The sequence below is a fragment of the Haliaeetus albicilla genome, chromosome 13, assembly GCF_947461875.1.
Source record: "Haliaeetus albicilla chromosome 13, bHalAlb1.1, whole genome shotgun sequence".
In the NCBI taxonomy this organism is placed as follows: domain Eukaryota; kingdom Metazoa; phylum Chordata; class Aves; order Accipitriformes; family Accipitridae; genus Haliaeetus; species Haliaeetus albicilla.
This window is the reverse complement of record NC_091495.1, coordinates 6,560,454-6,582,524: the sequence shown is the minus strand read 5'-3', so window position 1 is coordinate 6,582,524 and position 22,071 is coordinate 6,560,454. Positions and strand designations below refer to the sequence as shown.

General features: G+C 46.7%; 1 protein-coding gene across 4 annotated transcripts in view; it reads left to right on the top strand.

Annotated features, from left to right (window-relative positions):
* Window positions 1–20,672, top strand: part of COQ8A (coenzyme Q8A) — a 48,451-nt gene extending 27,779 nt beyond the window's left edge. For all 4 annotated transcript variants that reach the window (XM_069800019.1, XM_069800020.1, XM_069800021.1 and 1 more), the window contains exons 6-15: window positions 5,669–5,791; window positions 9,842–9,927; window positions 11,078–11,218; window positions 12,447–12,528; window positions 13,935–14,028; window positions 14,930–15,071; window positions 16,970–17,077; window positions 17,842–17,907; window positions 18,678–18,764; window positions 19,258–20,672. In XM_069800019.1, the coding sequence (XP_069656120.1) occupies window positions 5,669–5,791; window positions 9,842–9,927; window positions 11,078–11,218; window positions 12,447–12,528; window positions 13,935–14,028; window positions 14,930–15,071; window positions 16,970–17,077; window positions 17,842–17,907; window positions 18,678–18,764; window positions 19,258–19,551 (1,223 nt within the window). In that variant the 3' untranslated portion in view covers window positions 19,552–20,672. The remainder of the gene's footprint in view (window positions 1–5,668; window positions 5,792–9,841; window positions 9,928–11,077; window positions 11,219–12,446; window positions 12,529–13,934; window positions 14,029–14,929; window positions 15,072–16,969; window positions 17,078–17,841; window positions 17,908–18,677; window positions 18,765–19,257) is intronic.
* Window positions 20,673–22,071: the final 1,399 nt, after the last annotated feature.

Here is a 22,071-nt window from a genome sequence, read left to right as displayed (position 1 = left end):
TTGAGGCTGGGTGGGTTTCTTTGCTTTGATTTAAAAGCATGCATTCAGGCAAACATGGCCACTCCTGTAGAGAATCCTTGAAGGTGCTTGCTTTCAGTGCTTGTGATGTTTGACAGGTTGTTCATACCTGTTGGAAGTTGATGATTTGCTTTGCGTTTAACAGAGGAGGAATTGCACAACCATTGGTATTTCTCTGCTTGCCAGATTATTTTCTAATTGGGCACACCCCAAAGTAAAAACATGAGCTTGCAGACCTATGAAATTTGAGGGAATAACATGAGCTTTGTTTCTCTTCCTTACAGCTTGAGAAAGGATTCTTTAGAGGGCAACAGACACTTTTTCCTTGCAATAAAGCAATTGCACCTTCCGATTTTTTTCTTCTTGCTAGAAGAATTTTATTTTCCCCTGTAACTGTAACTTGGTGCCAGAAGCCTGCTCTGCAGCCTGAGTCATGCTTTGGGAAGAGTAATTTTCTTGAACAAACCTTGATTAAAGAATAAGGCAATGAGGGCTGCTGACTTCGATGCTAGGCAAGGGAGTTAGAAAATGGCCTGGCTTTTATTTTTGGCTGTCTTGCTTTTGTTCTTGCTTCCTCTCTTGCTGTCAAGTCTGCTTAGATAAGAGCTTGGAGCAGTGGTTACACTGTAAAGGAGAAGGGTAGTGGGACTGAGAAAGGGCTACGAGCAGCAAGTACTGAGGTGAAGCTGAAGTAAAAGACTATTTCAACTGTCAGACTCTCTTGGAGCTTCAAAGGCCAAGGACACAGGAAAGTCTCTGGGTGACTGAGCTACAGCATCTAGCTAGTGTCCTTGGATGTATTTTCCACAGGATTTTACAGTGGTGGGTAAGGCTCCATGATGAGAACTCACTCCATGGGCTCTGCTCCTGCAGAAATGCATGGCAGAGGATATGTACAGGGTTTTGAGTCCAAAATCCCATTTTCTTACTGTTCTGGCAGTAACAGCCTTAGTTGTTTTGGGGGGAAATCCCTTGACATAGGTACCTCTACATTTCTTTAAAAATACCTCTGCACCCCTTTCATGATTTCAGATTGAGGCATTTGTGTCCAAGTTTTCTGGCTGCCAGCACCATAAGATTGGGTTAAGACCTGTCTCTGTTGAGAATGACATACTGTCCTGTTCTCTGGAAGTTGGTAGAGGATGTCTTTTCTCTCTCCCCATTGCTGCAATATTAATATTAACTTCTTGGCACTTCAAACTTAAACAAGTGGGATGTGTATATGCCCAAAGGCATGCCTGAGAATTTCACGCTCTCACTGGCATCCAGGAAGTGACAGGAAAGAGCCTTCTCTTGGTTACTGTCCTCTTGTCCAGTCAGTACAAATGAAAGTGTCTTCACAGCTTTAAAATGGAGTTAGAAGCACTGATCCTTCAGTCACAAAACTGCAAGACACAAACTCCGGAGATACAAGTGATCCTAGTAGCATGGCATGTACTTCTTTCCATTGCTGTTGTCAAACAGAAGGATGACAAATACTTACTCTCCTGCATGTTCTCTAGCAACTGCGCTAGTGCTGATCTGTCTTTTCCTGCTCAATTTCCCCATCCTTGTTTAGTAGCTGCAGGGCCCTTTTCTCTCTGCCTCGGGTTGTCTCTGTTTCCATAAACAATTCACTTCTTAAGGGATTTATCATAGAACAAAAAGGTCTGGTGCAAGAGTTTGTGAATTTTTCCCTTCTCCATCCAAGCCTGATGTCCTGGACTTAAATTTTTTCCACTGCCAAATTCCTGTGAGTAGGTGCAGGTGGGGTGCTTTTGGCTTTTTTTTTTTTTGTGGTTTTTGTTTTGTGGGTGTGGGGGTTTTTTTGGTTTTTTTTGTTTTTTGGGGTTTTTTTGAGAGCCTAATGCTGCCCTCTAAGTTCTTTAATAAGTGGTTTGGCTCATCTTATTTTTTTCAAAGAGAGGATGGCTGCACTTGATTTCTAGTGGGAATTTTCTTGGTAGGCTGATGTAGCTAATTAAAAATAACCTTCTTGGTCACTGGTGACCTTGATGGCAGTCTCAATATTTAGAGTGTGTATCTAAAGTGCAAGGCTGACATGGGGTGGGAATGGGAGGGTAGAATAAATTTCCAGAAATAAAAATGAAGGAGTGTCCAGATAAACAGCCACCATTACTAATAAAGAGACTCTGGGTTCAAGGTCAACTTTGTAACTTATTAATGACCTGTACCTGGCCGTTCTACTAGGCACTGTGCAAATGCCAGGCTGGGCAGAGCCCCAATGGGCTGGCAGCTGGCCTAGGTTTGAATGTAGAGTTGTTTCCTAATGAAAAGCAGTAATGCAGTCTCCTGGAGTTGTCAGTCCTAAGTGCTTAGGCTAGGTTCTTGACTATTCCCTTGTCCTAAAGTTTGTGTGGCAGATGGTCCTAAAAACAAATATACACAAAGTCCAGTGGCTAGTTCTCTATTTGACAGTTGGAAAGGAGGTGGAAAAGCAGCGATACAGCTACGAGATGCACACAGATTTGGAAGGGTTCATGCTGATTCTGGATTTGGAAAGGAAAACGTGGGTCGAGCACTCCTGAGGGCATCTGCCTGCTGCATCTGCTGTGGAAGAGCTGACAGGCTCCAGGCACTGTGGCTGCATGAGCCTTTGCTTCTGAGGTCTCCTTGTTGCCACAGCTTGTTTAGGTGTGACTTCTATTTGCCTTTTTTTGGTTCCTTGATGAAGTAGGTGAAACAACAAAAAAACCCAACACAAACCAAAATAACTTTGTGATCTTAAGATGGGGAGGAAATCGTTTGTAGCATCAAAAGTTGCCAGCCATCTTTGGGAACAATGTTAGCTTGCAGAAAATTGGCATATTTCTTCATGAACTTGTGCTGGGTTTTATCCTCACTTCCTTTCCACTAGCCTTGGAAGCCTATGTCTGTTTTCTCTCCGCTTGCCATTTACATAATCCCGCTTTTGACTCTTGCTTCCAGGTCACCTTCTTCATGTCCACTTTTAGCAAAGTACATAAAGCAACAGCTGACCAGGTGCTGTTGGGCTGCCTAGTGATCAGGTAGTGCCCCTGTGGGCTTGACTTCAATGAGAAGCACACCAGGAGAAGAGGATGGGGAGTGCCTGTGTTTGGCTCTTTCACTGATAAGACTGTTGTAAAATTGTCAGGGTTCATTGGCTTCTGGAGGTGACTTTAATCATTAACTAACTCCTTTATCCTGCTGTAGCCTCAAAGGAGGATGTTTTTATGTGCAGGTGGTGTGAAGGAAGGTAAGGCTTTGATGTTGTTTTTCTGATGGGACAGTTGAGATGGGATCAGTGAGAGCCAGAGCTCTGATAGATGGCTGCAAGCACTCCACTCTCCAGAGCCAGCTGTTCAAGTGTGCAAAGCCAGATCCTTCTGCACTGGGCATCTACCTATTCAGTCTCTCAGACTCCTTACATCCAGGATCCAGAGCAAAATGTGCTCTCAGGGTTGCTGTGTGGGATGCAAATGATGACTTCTCGGCCTCTCCTTTTCTGCATCCTGCTCTCAAGAGAAGGATAGTTGTCCTGTGTACTCCTTCCTGGTGTTTTTATTCCTCTCTCCTTTTTACGTACATTCGTTACTTAGGACGGGGATTTGTACGGATAGATGTCCCCCATGCAGTGCCATCTTGCTGCTCTCCCACAAAATGGGTAAAGGAGAGAGAGGGGGGCTGAAGGACAGGGGAGGGCAGGGCTTGGTGCCTCTGTGCACTGCCAGTGGAGAGTTCAGTGGTATCACTTCTCTAGGGAAAGCTTTGTAAGCAAGCCAGCTGCTTGCAGGGGCTGAAGGGTGTCTGTCAGACCAGTAGCATGCTTAGCACCTCAAGGAAGTGGTACCAAGTTGTGTGAGCCACCAGAGTTAGACAGTGGCTACTTCAGTCTGAATCTTGGTTCTTTTTCCTGTCCCCTGACCAGTCTAAGCTCCCTTTGTATACCTTCCTGAGAGCTAGCTGGAGATGGAGAGGATCTCTTGCTGTGGTAGGCACTACATGACACACCAGTAATTTCCATCTGCCTGAGATCTTTAGGACTGTTGCAGCTGCTGTGCCTTTTTGGGCCCTGCTTGTTGTATGTGGGGGCTTCAGCTGTTCTGTACTTAGTACCCTTTCCTCTGAAGTGTTGAAAAAAATAGTGTAGCTCCAAGATCAGCATACCAGCTGTGGGCCCTGCAGCCTGGCTGGAAGACCTGACCTTCCTCCTGCTTGGCTGTCCATCAGCAGGAGCTGATCTGTAGCCCCAAGAGAAGTAGTTGGCGGGTGCCTGCTTGCCCCCTCTGTCCCTGCTCTACTGCGCATCACCCTGGAGAAGGAGTTTTAGGTTGCTTCTCCCAAAGGGACCAGAAAATGGAATCAGGGTCTCCTTCCCTCTCCCTTAGTGCTTCTTATGCCACATAAAAAGCATGTTGCATACTTGAAACTGTGGTACTGGTGTGTTGATGGCTGCAATGACCACTTAGTGAGCCTGTCAGACATCAGGCTTTACCTGTTCTTGGGGACAGAAATGTGTTTGTATCAGTATGTATATTTTGGGCCTTGTTCTGTGCAAGCTGATGCTTGCATGGCTGCTGATGAGAGTAAGGACAGAAGGGTTTGGCTTCCTCCCTGCATGGCCTCTAATGCAGTCAGAACAAGTGACTAGCTACATTGAAATGTTCTTCTGTCTAAAGGCAGCATCTTTCTCAGTAGCAAGCTGCCCATAAGAACGTGGCAAGGAACACCATGCATGTGTGAGGATGTAAGAGGGGAAAAAGGTTGGCGATCTTGACAACAGGAATCAATTTCCCCTCCAGCACGATTGTCCAAGAGCATGGTGTCACAGATGAGAGCTCCTGCTGTGCTTCTCCTTTGAGGACTATCTCCAGCCTCCCTGGATTTGACTAGCTTGATTACCCTCATCACAGATTTGCAATCTGCTGCTTTTTCGAAATGCTATATGTAGCCATGGTGTTTTGGGGTTATGGTGTTAGGAGAGTTTGTTTTGCCTGTGCATCAGGACAGTAAATTTCAGCTTGATATAAAAAGTTATTGTGGACTTGGAGATGTGAAAGCTTTGTCTGGTCTCTATGGATTTCTAGTGCACGCTCTGGACATGCAATTGCACAGTAATATGTGTTTGTGTATGAACATAGGTGTTTCAGGCAAGAATTATTTGGTATGAGAAAAGAGGTTTGGTACTGGTGTGAATCCTTGCTTCTACCCTAAGAAGTGCTAAGCAGCACATTCTCAGTCTGCTATGCCAGTGTGTTGTCAAGGCTTTTGACAATTCCTTCTTGCTGTGGCTCACTCCTACTGTTCTTCTGAGGCTATGGCTATGCTACAGCCTATGGTGTGGGACTTAGGAGACCTTTATGTAGTGTTTTAGGCTGAGCTAGCTGGTACAGTGAGTTCAAGCACCAACATCTGCCCAGGATCCTGGACAGTGCGTAGCAGCATAGACATTCATGGCAGCTGTGACTTGCTGCCGTTGGCCCTCCAGCCAGCAATGTCAAAGTGGTCACAAGATACGCGTACAACTTCAGTCCATGCCCCTGGGTTGCAGTGAAGGCTTTGAGTGTACTCCTAGTTTGATTTCTCTGGGGAAGGGCAGATCTCTTGTTGAATGTGGGCTAACATGATGAAGTGAGCTTGCTGAGATAAGGGTGGTGTTCATCCATACACTTTCTCTCCTTGCCCTCAGGAAAGAAAGCGGTGATGGATTCTAGCCCATTCCTGTCGGAGGCCAATGCAGAAAGAATCGTGAGAACCTTGTGCAAGGTCCGGGGAGCGGCACTGAAGCTGGGACAGATGTTAAGCATTCAAGGTAAGTGGTAACATAGGTCCTCAGCTATCCCCCTTAGTGCTGCCAGGGGCAGTTGACTTCTTGTGATACATGGTCAGTTGTCTGGAATCAGCATCAAATGAATATGGAGAGACTGCACAAATGGCTTTCTTATGTGAGAGCAGTGATGGAGATATGTTTGATTCAGTTCAGTCTAATCCCAGTGTCAAATAACTAGATGTGTGCACTATATACCACTACTTTCCCACTGTCCCCATTGTGTCAGGCACACAAATGAAACTGGTTGAAAATAAGGTGACACTGTGTGAATTTTAATGCCTATGTTAAAAGCAATTGTTGAGAAGCAGAGCTACATCACACTCTACATGCAGTTGTCCTGCTAGAAAGGAGGACGATGGCAAGAACATGATCCTGTTCTTTGTTCACCAAAAGTGGTCAAGGTTATATCCACAGCCCTCTCCCATTATAGCAACCTGTTTGTGGTTTACGTGCTTTGCTGGAAAGGCCAGTACAGCTGATAATCTTATCAGGTATAAAACACTTGTTTTCATCTTGAGGAGACTTCAAACTGGTACTTACTCCATCAGGCTCTGAAGTCAGTGAACACAGGTGAAGGCATGAGAGACATTAGTATCTGCACTGAACTGTTAGGTTACCCCTGGGAGATAGAAGGTGTGCTGAATTCAGACCTTATCTGGACCTATCCACTTCACCTTCCTGCCCAACGTGATAGGGAAGGAAGAACCAGCCAAAAATAGCTGTTACACTTGTCTGGAAATAGCTTTCAAGATGGCTCTGAAACTGAGTCAGTGTCTGAGTGTTTGAAGTACTTGGCTTGCTTGGCTTGTGCTTCTACTTGAATTTTTGTAGGTGTTGACTGATGAGGCTGGATCTAGTATGGTATTAAATAACTTGGGCTAGCCAATAAAGCAAGACCAGCTCCCAGTTCCAGAGATCTCCGACTCTGGCATTTCACGTTGTTCATTTGCTAATCACTTGGTTTAGGTGCATGCCAGGCTGATAGCAATTTTAACAAACCTAGGTGGGAGGCAGCAGCTGCTGTGTCAAAAGCTGCCACCCATATGCTGTTCTCACTCTCAAAAGTGCCAGGTGCCAAAGACTGATGGCTCACAGTGCAGATCCAGCAGGAGCGCTTGTCCTCCTTGCTTGCTGTGGCCAGTGCCTCTGGTATGTGGGATGAGTGAGCCATGTCTGGAAATCAGCTCTGAAGTTAACTTGTCTACCATAGGTGGGGATTAATTTAAGATTCTTGGAACACTATTGAGTTGCACCTGGTGTGGATGTGAGTGAAGAAGGAATAGCTGTCGAAGACCAGCTCTGAGGAGCAGAAATGCTCTGGATTTTGTCACTTGCCTGCTGTCTCTTAATGTTACTGAGCTCTGGCAGGAGTGTCAAACACTTGCTGACTGACTTCACTTTGGTGTAAAGAACATACAGGCCTTCAGCAACCTCAGTGGTGCTGCCCAGCTCTCACTTAGCTCTTACGACGAGTCCCTGGAGTGCTGCAATGCCTGGCGAGAACATAGGCCCCTGGTAACCTTGCTGGGGGACAGTTGCGGTGAAATAAGTAAGACACTTCCAACAGTGCAGAGTTTTGAGCTCTTGGGCTGGCTGTTTGGACAGGAGGGTTTCACACAGTTCCTGCCACTTTGTGGGCTTTTCTGTGGCCTGGTGAATTTGAATTGGCTCCTTCTATTAACAGGGATGTGTGCTAATTGAGCACAGGGGCTCCGTGTTGCCTTGTCCAGGTGCAGTAGAGCACCTGTGAGCTAAACCACCCAGAAGTTACGAAGCACTGTCCTTAAAAACCCTGATGTCTGCTTCTGGGAGTCAGTGGATTTGTTAGGGACCCACATCCCTGAAGGTCATGCTGAGGGATTGAAAGGATGCCAAGGGCTCAAAATCATCCCGTGTTCTGACGCATGTGCTCTGGAAGATGTTGGAAAGGCAGTTGCGTTTGCCAGTTGAGAGTGCCCTGCCTTGACTCTTGCTTTGTGTTTTATTCCTGGTAAGGCCACCTCAGTTTACCACAAAGACGTATAACCTTATTCATCAGCATGTTGTAAGCCTCATTTTGTCAGTTGGCTCCACAGCATGACTGATTTTTAATGTTGCTGCTGAGTTTCTGTACAGTCGATCTGGACTTGCAGGTTTCTTGGCTATTTGGCATTGCGCTCATGAACAAAGCAGTGGTGGTCAAGCAGCCCCAGTTAAGAATGCCCTCTCAGACTAAAGGTTGAAATACCTTGTGAGTTTTTTGGATGTCAGCAATAAGCAAAATCACAGAAGTTGATCCTAAATGCCTGTGGCAGACCCTGATACCTTAACACAAATGGCTTCTGGGAGCAGGAGTCACTTTTAGTGAGGTCCATTCTCTTTCTGCACAGTCATCCTAGGAGGTGCAGGTTATCATGTTACAGCATGATGGTTAACACTTTCACATACCCCTGGGAATAGTTTTTATAATGTTCAGAGGCTTGGCAGCAATACGCCATCAATGACAGAGCAGAACTTTCTTTCAGTGTCTGGAATGCACACACAAATGCAACGCCTAGCCTTCTTGTAGGGCTATAACGTCACAACGGGAGTTTTACTTGCTGTTCCTGCAAAGCCTGTTAATCTCTGACTTGCAGTGACGGAATGGGAGCTTGTCTTAAAAACTGTTGATTCCACAGTGGGGTTTTGGTAGTCCTTTTAAATGCTGCTCATGGCTTCAGTGGGAATTTCTAAACAATGCTGAGTGTTAATGTCATGTCTCTGCATTATTTATCTTTCTCTCGCCATTCCTTTCCGCCCCTCTTCCCAGGACAGTGCTCTTAAGGTAGCTGTTTGTTTCCTGGGATAGACTTATGGCTGTACATGCATCTGTAAATGCAGAGGAATGAGAGATTTTTATTTGACTGTCACAAGTGCATTTGCAGGTTGAGTTCTCAAGATTAAGGCTGGTAGCCTGGACTTTTCCAGTGCTGGGAGAGCAGCAGATAAATCTAATTCATCTATAATCCTTTATGAAATGAAAAGTTTGCCAGAACTGGTGGCTTTTCTTTGAGCTGTTGTAAAGCCTTTGCTCAAAGGAGAGGACTAATCTTTCAAGATGCTCCTAGCCCTCCTCTTTCTTACGAGTGTAAATATTTACTTCCTAAATCCTTCTGACTCTTAAAATAACTTACTTTTGGCTCAGCTGTGTTTTCTTCTGCCCACTTGTAGTTGCTTTGCATTTGGGTAGTTGTTTACAGTAGCAGATGCTGAATCTTGATTTCTCTGAGTTCAGTGCTTGCGTAAGTGGTGTTTTACCATTGCACAGTTTTCTAGAGAAGCTGCTGCCCCTTAGAATGAACTGGAGTAAACCATGCTATGAACCTGGGAACGTTGGGATGACTCTCCAGAGGGTTCCTTCTGTGACCTGTGTTTCCATGACATAGTGTCCTCTCTTAGACCTGAATGCTGTACTGTTGTCAGCAAGAAGATGGGCTGGTGGATGACAGAGGCTTGTGCAGAGCACTCTGCTCTTGGGTTTGTGCAACGTGCCATCACACCGAAAGCCTCTGTGCTGTGCGGAGCTGCCTGCTGCTCTTGGCAATGCTGCTGGACAAAGCCAGGGAGCACGATGACAACTGATGCTTGATTCCAAAGTATAAAAAGCTTCTCAGCATGCCTTCTAGTGTATTCATACTTTGTCTTTCCCTTGGTAATTGGGAGGGGGTGCACAGAAACTTTCTGCTGCTGCAGCAGGAGGGTGGCTTAGGAGATGTTTGGGTAATACGCAGGTTTTTTGCCAGAGTGAAAAGGAAGGAGTAGCTTTTTTCCTTTTATTTTGCTACTTGTGCACAGGGTTTCTGTTTGTCTCATTTGTAAAGGTGTGATGCCTCAGGTGCTACTTCTGGATATGGAGTTTCTGAACTGGAGTTATTTCCAAAACCTTCACTGGGGTGTGCTTGGGGACAGTCCAACCTGGCTTGTCTGAATGCAGGTGCAAGTTTCTTTTTTTGCTGAAGAACAACTGGAGAATGCAGTGCCTGAGCTGATTGCCGTGTACTTTTCCCTTGGCAGATGATGCCTTCATCAATCCCCATCTCCAGAGGATTTTTGAGCGTGTACGTCAGAGTGCTGACTTCATGCCGATAAAGCAGATGATGGTGAGGAATATTCCCTTCTGCTTATCAGGGGAGGAGGGACAATAACAAAATAAATATCACCTGTGGCATACCCCAGTAAGGGAGGTGGATGTGGATTTTAAGAGTATTCTTTCAATAACTGTTGCTTATTTTCAATTGTGGGTAACATCTGATTCCTTATTTCAATCATGTGCTGCCATTTCTCTCCAAAACATTGAAGCTCTATGTTCTAGACACAGGGAAAAATGTGTTTGGGGTTTTTTTTTATGTCCTGAGACTATACTGATGGAACAGGATGCTGCATATGAATATGATTATTGGGTCTTGTTGAATGTAGCCACCTCTTCTGTTTCCTCTCTCTCATCTTTCTCAAGGATGTTAAGCCTGTTAAGTGTCTAGAAGTGTCAGGGATGTTAAGTGTCTAGAAGTGCCTATATCTCACTTTAGAAACAGACTTATAAGCCTTAGTCTGATGGAAAATTTAACAGCAACTTTGCCCTTTACTTTTTTGGTTAAATCTGACCCACCATCAAGAAGAGCCAGAATGAAGCAAACTAAGTTTGCTTTCCCCAGTGTACATGCTCTTTCTTTCTCTCTACTTTCCTCTGTAAATTAAGATGTGAAGGGTGATGCAAAAGGAACTGCCAGAACTACTTATCTTCTGGAGAACACTGAGCAGAGCCAGAACTTAAATATGGCAGTCTGGCATTGTAGCAAAAAAGCTGTTAAAGCAGGCTGTGGTGTTTAATTGTCAATATTGCCTTAAAGAGAGTCATTCTTGCATGTCTGGATTGCTTCTATTCAGCTTGGCAGCATGATGAAAGAGGAGAAATATCTAACTCCTTGCTTGTTTTCTAGAAGATAACAAGTGGCACCAAAAAGAGGACTTTTCTATTGCTAAGGCAGTGGTGTTTGTGCTAATTTAGGCCAGAGCAACAGAGCCTCACACAGATCTGGTCAGCATCTGTTTAGTGCTGGGGGAGCACTGCTGGCTGGACCACTCCTCGCAACGGTGTGCAATGATGAGGAAGGGAGGACAATCTAGTAAGCAGGGTGTAGGTACTCAGAACTACTATAGGCTGTGTGAGTCACATTAGAGGAATGTGATTTCCAATAGCGAAAATCTTAGATCTTTGCTTCCTGTACCCTGATGCTTTCTTTTTATTTGTAGAAAACTCTGAACAACGATCTTGGCCCCAACTGGAGGGATAAACTGGAGTCCTTTGAAGAACGCCCCTTTGCTGCTGCTTCAATTGGTCAGGTTCACCTGGCACGCTTGAAAAATGGGAAAGAAGTTGCCATGAAAATCCAGGTGGGCTTTAGAGACCAGCCTTGTCTCTTGTCTGTGCCCCACAGAAGGGCAGGGGAGCTGCATATGTGTGTTTACTGCTAGACAGATAAGGAACATTTTAATGCAAGTGAAAATTTGGGTCCAGCAATATTGTGCCTAGTGCAAGCAGAAGGGAGGGACAGAAAACTTGCAGCTCGAGCCAGTCTCTGACTCCAGATGGGCGGCAGTCATCTCATAGGTATAGCACTGCAGCGTGGGGATAATGGTGGTGAGGGACTGCTTGTGCTCTTAGGGCTGTGTGCGAAGGTCCTACCTGCTCCATAGGTCAGTCCCCTCTCTGGGATGTGCACATGCCACATGCCCCTTTCTGGCCACAGCCCAAAGGTTAAAGAAGTTTTAAGTGACAAGCAGGTGGCACTGACTGTTGAGCAATGGCAGTCTGATGGTGCAGGAGGCTATTCAACTCACACTAAAGCTGTCAGCAACTTCAAGTAGGTATTTCTAACCGAATTGAGTTCTGGAGCTGAAACCCCTTGCACAACATGGTTTAGAATCCAAAGGAGTGGGATCCCTTGCTGACTGAGCAGGGTCCCAGGCAAAGTTGGTCATCTGGTTGGTGTTTTTTATAAAGTGGGGAGACTTTAGAAACAGTATGGCTGGGTACTGGTGTCATCTTCTCAAGCCATTTGTGTCCAAAGTACTCTCTGAAGTTAGGCTAAGGTAAAAGCAATGGAAAGTTAATCCTGTAGCATCAGCATGCATTCTGCTCCACAGCAGTATAGGCTGGTTCCCTTCTTGACGGACAAGGTGAGAAAGAACAGGAGGAACCTTTGCCAGGACTGGGCTGGGGCCTCACTGCTTGCCCTGCCGCTGTGGATGTAATGCTCTGGGGCTGTCAGTGGCATGTGCTTTCAGCCGTGGTAGGGAAATGACTGCCACCTCTGTCGTGAGATTTGTGTGTCTGAGAACCTTTCATGTGTTGGAAGAGTCTCTGTCAGAGGACATGAACAGGCATTCCATTGCAAGGAGCTGCATCTTAGCCTGTCTCTCTGTCCCATTTTAGATGCACGGCTTTAAATAAGTTTTTAGAGGAGGGGTGTGTTGCTCAGGTATGCCCTGGTTCATGGCCAGGCTGTAGGTGCCTGTGTTGTGGGTGTCGGTGGATGTTGAGCTGGAAGGTGTTTTTATCGTACTCTCTACAACCTGGTCATCTAGTCTCAACACTGCCCTCTCCCATTCTGTTCTGCAGTACCCCGGAGTCGCCCAGAGCATCAACAGTGATGTTAACAACCTGATGACTGTCTTGAGCATGAGCAATATTCTCCCTGAAGGTAAAAAGATGGAGACCCTTGGCAGGCCCTGTGTTCCTGCTGGCACATGTTGAGCTCTGCCAACCCCTTTCAAGCAGTGCATTGCATACTTCTCTCCATAGACTGGAGGGAGGAAACAGCCTCAAGGAAGCAGTGAAAAGGACTTAGGAATTGCTAAGTCTGCCCAGGAGCAGATCTCCTGCAGAAAGCGGGAGAGGTAGTGGATGTGGCCAACCTGGGGAGCTGTGCTCTCCTTCCCTCTCCTGCTGCAGAGCTGCCACTGCTTTTGCTGGGCACGTGCCTGCTCCAGTATCCACTCAGTGGGGTGGGAAGTGCACCTGTGTGGGTTTTTCCTGGCCACGAGTAATGTGCGCTTGTCTCTGTGCACTCCTTATAGTAAAGGACCCATAGGGACTCTTGGCAAAGTATAAAGTGTCTGGGTATACTCACTTTTGATGGCTTTCTAGGCATGAAGTGTGGGCAGTGTTCAGGTTAGGTAGTCTTGCTTTGTCCCTGTTATTTTCTGGTACATTTGGCAGAACTCATTCTTCTCCATGTGTCCTGTACCCCTCCATGCTTGCCATTCTCTGCTCTTCCCAATCATTCTCTGGTCTTCCCACAGTTGTGGAGAGGTGGAGAACTGTCAGACTTGGAGCTTGCTCAGTGTCCCAGCACACAGATAAGTCCCTTTTCCCACAGGGAATGCAGGACTTACTGCTCCTTTTTTTTCCAAATATCTGCCTGTAGCAGCTGTAAATCTTAGTGGAACTGTACAAATACTGCTTTAAAATTAGGCTGGGTGCTGACAAAACCTGGGACTGTTGTCTGTGATGGCTGGGCAGGGCCCTGCAGGGGCTGCTGCAGTCCCAGCCATGTCTGGCCCAAGTAGAAGATTAGTTTTCCAGCTCCAAGATGGAGAAGACTGGACTTGGCAACTTGGGCTCTGGCTATGTGCTGCTGCAGTTCACTGTCTTAGTCATGCTGACTGTTTCTGCATGGCAGTGCCTGCTCCCAGTTGTAGGCAGATATGGTTTGGAGCCTTTTGTGCTGCTTTTGCCCAGGCTAGTGTTTGGGTGCTTCTACTCCTTGGTGTGTGTCCCTGCACAGCCATGCCAATATCAGGAACTGACAGCTTGGGCTGTGGGGTGGGAGCTGGGGGCAGACAGAGCCCTAATGTACAAGAACGATGTGAATGTACCTTGCTTTAGGAGCAGCTGCATAGAGTTGGCCTGGGATTACCTGCAGAACCTGTATCTAGTTGGAAATATGCTTTGGTTCTCTGGGGCCTTTTGTACTCTTCAGCTCAGAGCTGGCTGGATAGCAGGCTGCTCCTCAGCTGCAGCTCTGGAAAGCTAGGCCTGAGGGGCTCTTTTTTTTTTTTTTTTTTTTTGCTAAGCCTACTCTCTTCTCTGCTGTTTGACTTTCAGGTTTGTTCCCTGAGCATTTGATTGAAGTCCTGAGCAGAGAACTGGCCCTGGAGTGTGACTACCAGAGAGAAGCTGCCTGTGCAAAGAAATTTCAGTATGTTCACACCATTGCCTTCAACCCTTCCCATCTGCGTGTGTGTGTGTGAAACACAGGAGAGGTTGCTTAACTTCAGGGACAGTGGGGAGATGAATGCCATGTCCTGGGGTGGGACATGGGTGCCTAGGTGTGTAGGGGAAGGGTGTGTGTTCATGTGATGCTGTTGTTGAAGCATGGGGATGAGGCAGGTGGTTGCTATCTTCTCTCCTTCAGTGCGAGCCTATCTGTTTTACCACATGTGAAGGTACTGCAATAACTCTTGAGGCCAGAGTTACCACATGGGAAGGTACCACAGTAACTCTTGAGGCCAGGTTGCAGTGCTGTTCTGTGTACTCTTATGTCAGCCTGTTGTAAACTTCTCCCATCCTTTGGTCTAGGAGGTTTTTCAGTTCAGCTCTCTTACAGCAATTAACACCACCAGCACTACCTGCTCCCTTGTCTTGCCTTAGCAGTGGGGACCAGATTGTTTTTACACGAAAGCTGGATGAGAGAGAGCTGCTGGTGGCTGGATGCTCCCTGTCCCTCTGCAGAACTGCCCCTATGACATTGCTCCCCTTGGAAAAGGCCTGTTTCTTCCATGTGTGTAGTCTGGCCCTGAAGCGAAGTGGGTGAGCAGAGAGGCCCAGTGCCCCTTGATGCATCAGCCTGGAGCCCTCCTTAATGTCACTGCTCTGGCAGGAGATGTGACCTCAGGAGCCAGCAGCAGCTGTAAGTCACTGGCATGGTTTCTGGTGACTTGGTCCCTACTGTAACTGCTGAGGAAAACTGGTCCTGGCAGCCACAGCCAGGGTGCAGGGAGAAGTTGTATGAAGGGGCTATGTGCTGAGCAAGGTGTTGCAGAGTGGCCAGGCTGCTCTGAGGGCTCCTAACCTTTTCCTCTCCTTTCTCCATCCCCTAGGGAGCTGCTGAAAGACCACCCCTTCTTTTATGTCCCGAGAGTAGTGGATGAACTGTGCAGCAAGCATGTCCTGACCACAGAGCTGGTGTCTGGCTTCCCCTTGGATCAAGCAGAAGGGCTGAGCCAGGAGATTCGAAATGAGGTACTGTGGGGTGGTCTTGCTTCTCCCCTTGCTCAGAGCAGTGTGCTTGGCCTGCCTGGTGACCGGGGGATGCTTTGTGGAAGGGCACACCCTGAGCGGTGCAAAGCAGGGCTGAAGTTGGGGACTGTCTGGAGCCTCTCAGAAGATTTCTGTGCAGGGAATTTGGCCATGACGTTGGAGACTCTCCAGGCTGGTCCAGGCCTTGCAGGCGCCAGCATTTAGCAGGGAGGGGCTGGAGGGGGTGAATGGCAAGGGTGACTGAAGGGGAGGTAGCCTAGCTGTAACTCCTAGATGCCCTGTTTCTGATGACCTTAAGTTTGGGAGGGATTGTAAGCTAGCGGAGAGGGGTTTTGTTTTGCAGCTGCTCTTTTGGGCAGGAGTGCAGAATCGTCTCAGTGCAAGCTCTTGGGTGTCATCCTGTCCTGTGGGACTGACCTGTGCTGTACAGGGCTGCTGGAAAAGTACCTCTCGGTAAACAGGAGGGGGGATGTAGGGATGGGTAGGCGTCGATGCTGAATATAGCAAGGGATTGGAGCGCTGTGGTGGGACAAGCAGCTGCTCTAGTAGCAGAAATAACTGTCCTGGTATTTGGATTTTTTTTTTTTTTTTTTTTGTCTTGGAGTGAGCTGTCAGCTGTTAGCAGGTCACTGGGGAAGAGGGCAGAGTATGTTCCTCTAGATAAACAGATCTCAGCGTCATATTGGACTTGGGCAGCCAGCTCTGGCATAGCTTCATGTCCCCTGAGCTGTCTGTTTTTAGGGCTTGTCCACTCTGATGAGCTGCTGTATCATCAGGGCTGCTTTTAAAAGGCTGTGAGGTGGGATGTTGCTGCAGGAACAGTCCTTCTTTCCTGTAAGTGACTGGCCTTCATGACCCACAGCCTCCTGACCCAAATGGCAGTGTTCTCTGATAGAGTCTGGCTTGCATTTGGTCCTCTCCTCCCTCTTGGATTTGATGTTTCACTCAGCTCTGCAGAAGCTGAAGAGGGGCAGAATGAGGCTGGCAGTTCTTCTGCTGAACAGGCTCCAGCTTAAATATCCTCACAGAAAAGCTCTGCTGCAGTATGTAACTCAGCAGGGGGCTCTTCAGGGACTGCTACTCTTGCTTCCCCCCACGCCTGTCAGTCCCAAGGTGTGGGTCTGCTGCTCCTCCCTCAAGCTGGGTCAGTGCTGAGCCCAGCAGAAGACTTGGCTGAGGAGTACATGGTGGGTGGGTGTATCTGTCTAGTGAAGAGCGCTTTCAGTAATGGTTTGGTCTTAGTTCTGTAGGTTGTTCGGCAGCTTTACAGGAAGAGACTCTCTTCTTTAGCTTCTTTAGGCCTTTAACTTAAAATGCCCTTGAACTGCATCTCCTTTCCCCTGAGCTGCCTCAACTTAATTTTGGCCAGGGTCCCGCAGGACTTTCCACCAGGGTAGGCTGTAATGCTCTACTGGCCTCCCCCACCTCTGCTTCTGGATCCCTCTTTGCACTGTGATGATGTTCTGTTGCTCTCAAAGCAACAACAAAGTGCATAGTCAAAGCTGGTAAGGTAAAAGGCCGGACCAGGACACAGTAACACGTGCAGTTGAAGGACCCCTGGAGCCTCCTGTTCTCAGCTGCCAGATAGAGGGTAGCAGCCTCTCTGGAGGCACATCCAGGGGCTGATATAACTACAGCTCAGGCTGATGTAAACCTTGCACGGCACCTGTGCTGTCTGCTAAGGATGTCCCATGGCAGGTGTGGGCTGGGAGTTGCTGAGAGGTGCTCCCTTACCTCTTCAGCGGTTTTGCAGCATGGAGCAGATAGTTCCTGCCAGCGTGGTGATGTGTTCCCTGTTTGCTAATGCCTGCTGTAAATTACATGTGCGAGTAGGGCTTGCTGCCCTTCTGACTTGCTGCTTTCTCTTCTTGCTTTTCAAGATCTGTCACAACATCCTGGTCCTGTGTCTGCGGGAGCTGTTTGAGTTCAGGTACATGCAGACTGACCCAAACTGGTCAAACTTCTTCTACGACCCGCAGCTGCACAAGGTAAGCCCAAGCAGCTGCTGTTCTGCCTGTCTAAGAGCTGGTTTTCACCAGCTTTTGACTATTCCCCATTCCCAGAGTTTAAGGAGCCCTTACTGAGATTCTCTCAGATTCCTGTCCTTGATCCTTGGGCAGGTAGGACAGTGAAACCTGTCCCTTTGCCACTTGTGCTCACTTGGTCTGGGTAGGAGAGCAGGGCTCCTGTAACCCTGGCTGGCTGCCTGTCTTTGGCCTTAGATCCAGTCACAGCTACTTTGTACTTCTCAGGGTCTGTTTTTGAAGCTGGTCAGTGGGAAGTTGCAGCTGGCAGTGTTCTACCAGGGCACACCTGAGCCAAGGACTCTTTAGTTAAATGCTCTTGTCTTGTGCTGTGCTGAAGATAAGGGTAGCAATTACAGATGTCCTGCTGCTTGGCTTGGCTGTTTGCTTGTGCCCTGCAGGTTGGATGGTATTGCTTGTTTATCCCTGGGGTCTGTGTTGGAAAAGTGCTGGGAAAAGGTTCTGTGCTGCTCTGTCTCCACACAGAAAGCCTGAGTGGAGTTACCAGCTGAGCAGGTGTGACTGTGAGCATAGACCATACCTCCTCTGCCATGTACTAGCGCAAACGTTTGTGCTGCTGTCAGGGAATAAAGGAGATAGGGGAAAGCTGAGCTGCAGTGGAAAGGCTCTCCAGCCAGCTCAGCTTCCTGAAGACATCAGGAGTCATCTTAAGGTCAGGCTCTACTTGAGCAGTTGACACTAATACAGATGGGTTTGTCCATTTCCAGGTAGCCCTGCTGGACTTTGGAGCAACACGAGGGTTTGATGAGAAGTTCACAGATGTCTACATAGAGGTGAGGACTTGCACTGTGTCCTACAGTGCTGCACTGGGGGTCTTAGCATATTTGCAAAATTATGCCTATCTCTTAGCTGTATCACTTTTTACCCTTAATGCACTTCGGGTGTGGAGGGAAGCAGGGCTGGAAGCAAGAGGGAGACGGATCTCTGGTCCTGTTTCATCCCTCACCACAGCCTTCTGCATGTCTGCTGCAAGCCTCTGGCTATCTGAGTTTGGATGTTTAAACTGCATGACAAACATGGAGAACTGTAACGTTGCTTATTGGGAGACTTGAGCATATCAGAGCACTCAGAATTCAGTGATTTTTATATGAAGGTATGCAGGAATTGCTTGTCCTGTTCACTGTCTCTTCCTGTGATTTCTAGCTTGCTTACAGACTGAAAAATTTATGTGAAGTCGTACGTGCTTCCTTTGTGATCACCATGTTGATAAATTGAGCTGCAAGGGCCAGCAGATGTCACCTAAAGCTTCTCACAGTTGGCTCTACTATTTTGTCGGGGGAGGGACTGATTGATTTGTGAAGGTTTTTTGATGTCCCTTATGTTCTCTGCGTTATGTGTAGCCCTACTGGGAAGAGCTTTGGAGAGCCAGCAGCTCTGTCTTTTTACCAGTAGCTTTTAAACTGGCCAACATGACCCCTGAAGATGAGGGCAGAGGCAAGAAGTGAGCAGGCAGCATGTGTACCTGTAGCCTACATAGTAGTCCTGTACTCAAAACATTTTTCAGTTATCCCCTAGCCCTCCTGAAAGTGTTCCTCCTATTCAGGTAATCAAGGCAGCTGCTGACATGGACAGAGAGAGAGTACTGAAGAAGTCCATTGAAATGAAATTCCTCACTGGCTATGAAGTCAAGGTATGGAGCAGAAGGGTCTGCTTTTAGTGGTGGCCACTGATAAGTTTGTTGCGGGTCTGTGGACTTCCCCAGATTTACTGATGTGGTAAAAGCTGATGCCAGCCTGAAAGCCCTGTTGATAAGGAAGAGGGAGGAGGGCAAAAAAGGTTTTGGCTTTTGTTCTCTCACTTCCTTCTGGGAGCAGGAGCAGTAACGATGATACAGCTAGCCCCAAAACCACTGTCCTTCCTTCTCTCCCCCAGTGAGACCCTGCAGGTGGTGATGACTGCTGAAATTTCATGACTGGGCAGATGGTCTTCTGGAAGGTTTAGTTGCTCAAAACTGTATTAATCAAATGTCCATCAGTCTTGCTGGGGGCTGGAGGTCACCTTTGTTATGGGTATAGCTAGGTATTTCTCCTGAGCTGCTGCTCTTAGGGCTAGCACTTTTCCTTTTCCTCCCTGGTGGTTAAAATAGCTAGTGATGTTATTTATGCCTCTTTCCTTTTGGGCAGGAAATGGAAGATGCCCACTTAAATGCTGTCCTCATCCTGGGAGAGGCTTTTGCGTCTGAGGAACCTTTTGATTTCGGCAACCAAAGCACCACTGAAAAGATCCATGGTTTAATCCCAGTCATGCTGAAGCACCGTCTTGTACCTCCGCCAGAGGAGACCTACTCTCTTCATCGGAAGATGGGCGGTTCTTTCCTTATCTGCACCAAACTGAAGGCCAAAATTCCCTGCAAAAACATGTTCCAAGAGGCATATAGCAAATACTGGAGCAGTAGGGGCAAGAAGCCAGAGGATTAGTAAGAATGAACTAACATGTCTTGTTCTGAGGGCTCAGTTCATCTGAGCCTTGCAGAGAGCGTTCTAGCCTCCCATGCGTTGCACCCCAGCTCTCCATCCTCTTGAGATGCAGCAGCAGCCTGTGCCCCAGAAGCCAAGTGTGCGTTTCACAAGGACAAAGCTGTTCTTTCATGCTGTGTCTGTCCCACACTGACTGCCAGTACAGTCTGCAGCTTGCAGGAAACTATCTTCTTGAGTGCTTCTGTGCTGTTTCAAGGCACCAGCCGACTACCTTGAACACATTTTTAATACTGTGATGGCGGCTGCATATTGATTGGGTTTTATAACTAGTAGGGGAAGGAGGACAAGAGCAGAATTTAATATTGAAACCTGTTTGTAATTCTTCAAAAATCATTTTTTTAAAAGCCTTCCCTTTTTCATGCTAAGGTGGAATTCAAGTAGTGCTCATACTGTGAATTATAGAATGAAATACTAAGGTGTACCCTACCACAGACACATTCAGCACCTCTCCCCCATTTTTGTAAGTCAAGTGGTCGCAGTCTAAGAACCTTCCTGGATTTTACTGACATTGATTTAATTCAAGGAGGCTGCGTGTGTGTACATAGGATGAAGTTTCATGCTTTCTGCCTCTTTTTGGCTTGCAAGCTAAACATAGGAAATATTTTAAAAAAATCTGAGAATTGAGTGCCAATCTCTTTTTAAACACACACATACACTCACACAACCCATCTCCGTTCTGGGAGTCAAATATGTAATCAACAACAGAGCTATATCTGAGCACAAATAGTGGGATTCTTCACTGTCTGGTAGGTATCGGCTTTCCTGAGGGTAAGTTAGATAAGCTCCAACTCTGACACCAATTGCTTGCTGGACTCCTAACCAAGAACCTCGTCTGTCTATCTCTGTTTTCCTGTAATGCAGAACTTATGGCAAGGCAGACAAACACGTAATGTCTCTCATGAGCATTTCAAGCTTTTGCTGAAATGTCACACATTTAAAACCAGATGCACAGTTTTAAACTATTGGAGTCAAGCTAGGAAATTTACTTCCTTAGATTTTTGTACAAAGCCTGTACCTGTATGACTTCCTGATTTCAATAAAAAAGTGCTTGTGCGGTGGGCCTTCTGCCTGCAGTTTTTTCATCTTCTGGTGCGGTAATGAATAGCCAAGTAAGTGAACCATGTCCTGTTCTGTGGGATAAACAGGAGTTGAGCAGAAGGAGCTTCCAAGTTTCCTCGTTTCAGTTGTAGTTTGCTCAAGGAATTGCTACTACCCTTGTGAAGCCATCTAACTGTGGCCTACTTATTCCTTCACCTTTCCATTGCAGCTCTGTCACTAGTGCTAGCAGTGATGGTGACCAGTTTACCAGAAGGACATCAGCCTGAGCATCTGCTGGGCCATGAAAATCCCTGGTAATTGACTTCTTTTCTTGTTTTCCTTTGTTTTAATCACTCTGTTACCAGCCTCCTGGACACAGGTCTTTTTGCCTTTCCTCCACTTTTGAAGAAAGAGTGGCTGCTGGATTTGATACTTAACCTGGTGCTAGTAAGGCAGATGTCCTCATCTGGCAAGTGCCAGATATTTAGCAGCAGGCTCAGCTGGTCCTACTCAGTTAACACAGCCCAGGAATGCAGAGGTTGTATGATCTTAAACTTCAGTACGTAAGAAATCCTGACTGCTGACACTTCCAGAGGTAAAGAACAGGTAAGTGAATAAATGGTCTGTCTCAGGAGGGACCTCTGAGAAACAGGAAAACAGATTACTGTATTACCTTTATTCTGAGATCACAAACATACAAACTTCTTCATTTAAGACTTGGTTGAGAAAGATCCAGTGCTGTTTAATTCAACTAAAAAGTACTGGTCAGGTTATTCCTAACCCTTTCAGAAGAGTGAACTCTGCTGTTCAGTGAAGTAATAGTTTTGCATTAAGCTGTTTAACTTTGTATACTGACACACAGTAACTTTCTTTGTTGTTTTGGGTTCTGATGATAGACATTGTTTAGTTTTTCTCCTTTGGATCTAGACCTTGCAGCTGGAAAAACAGTGGAATTGTTTGAGATGTTAAATGCTTATGTTAAAGGTTAAAAAGCAAATTATAACAAGCTGACAAAGGTATTGGATTAGGTGAGCTGCAGAGCAAGATTTCTGAAACTTAAGATCTAGAGGCAGTATGTTCAGAGAACTTGCAAAGAAGTCAAAATAACTCAAAGAGCATTACAGTTCACTTTTCCAGTAAGCATAACTAGGTGAGATTCGTGTGTGCTTGTTCATGTGACCACAGACCTTTTGTGTAGAATGCTGGGGCATGAATGTTTAACTCTCAGCAAACATTTCCCTTCCCTTGAGAGAGAGAGTGTTTCAAGAATAACATCAAGCTGAACAATGGAGTTGTTTTGGATTTGCCTAAAGGATAGCAACTAGCAGAAGGTAAGGAAGGTGTTTCTTTATTAGGAGAGCTAATTAGAGCTCTCAGTCCCTAATTCTCCTGGTCTTTTGTGTATGTTCTGAAAGTGTTAAT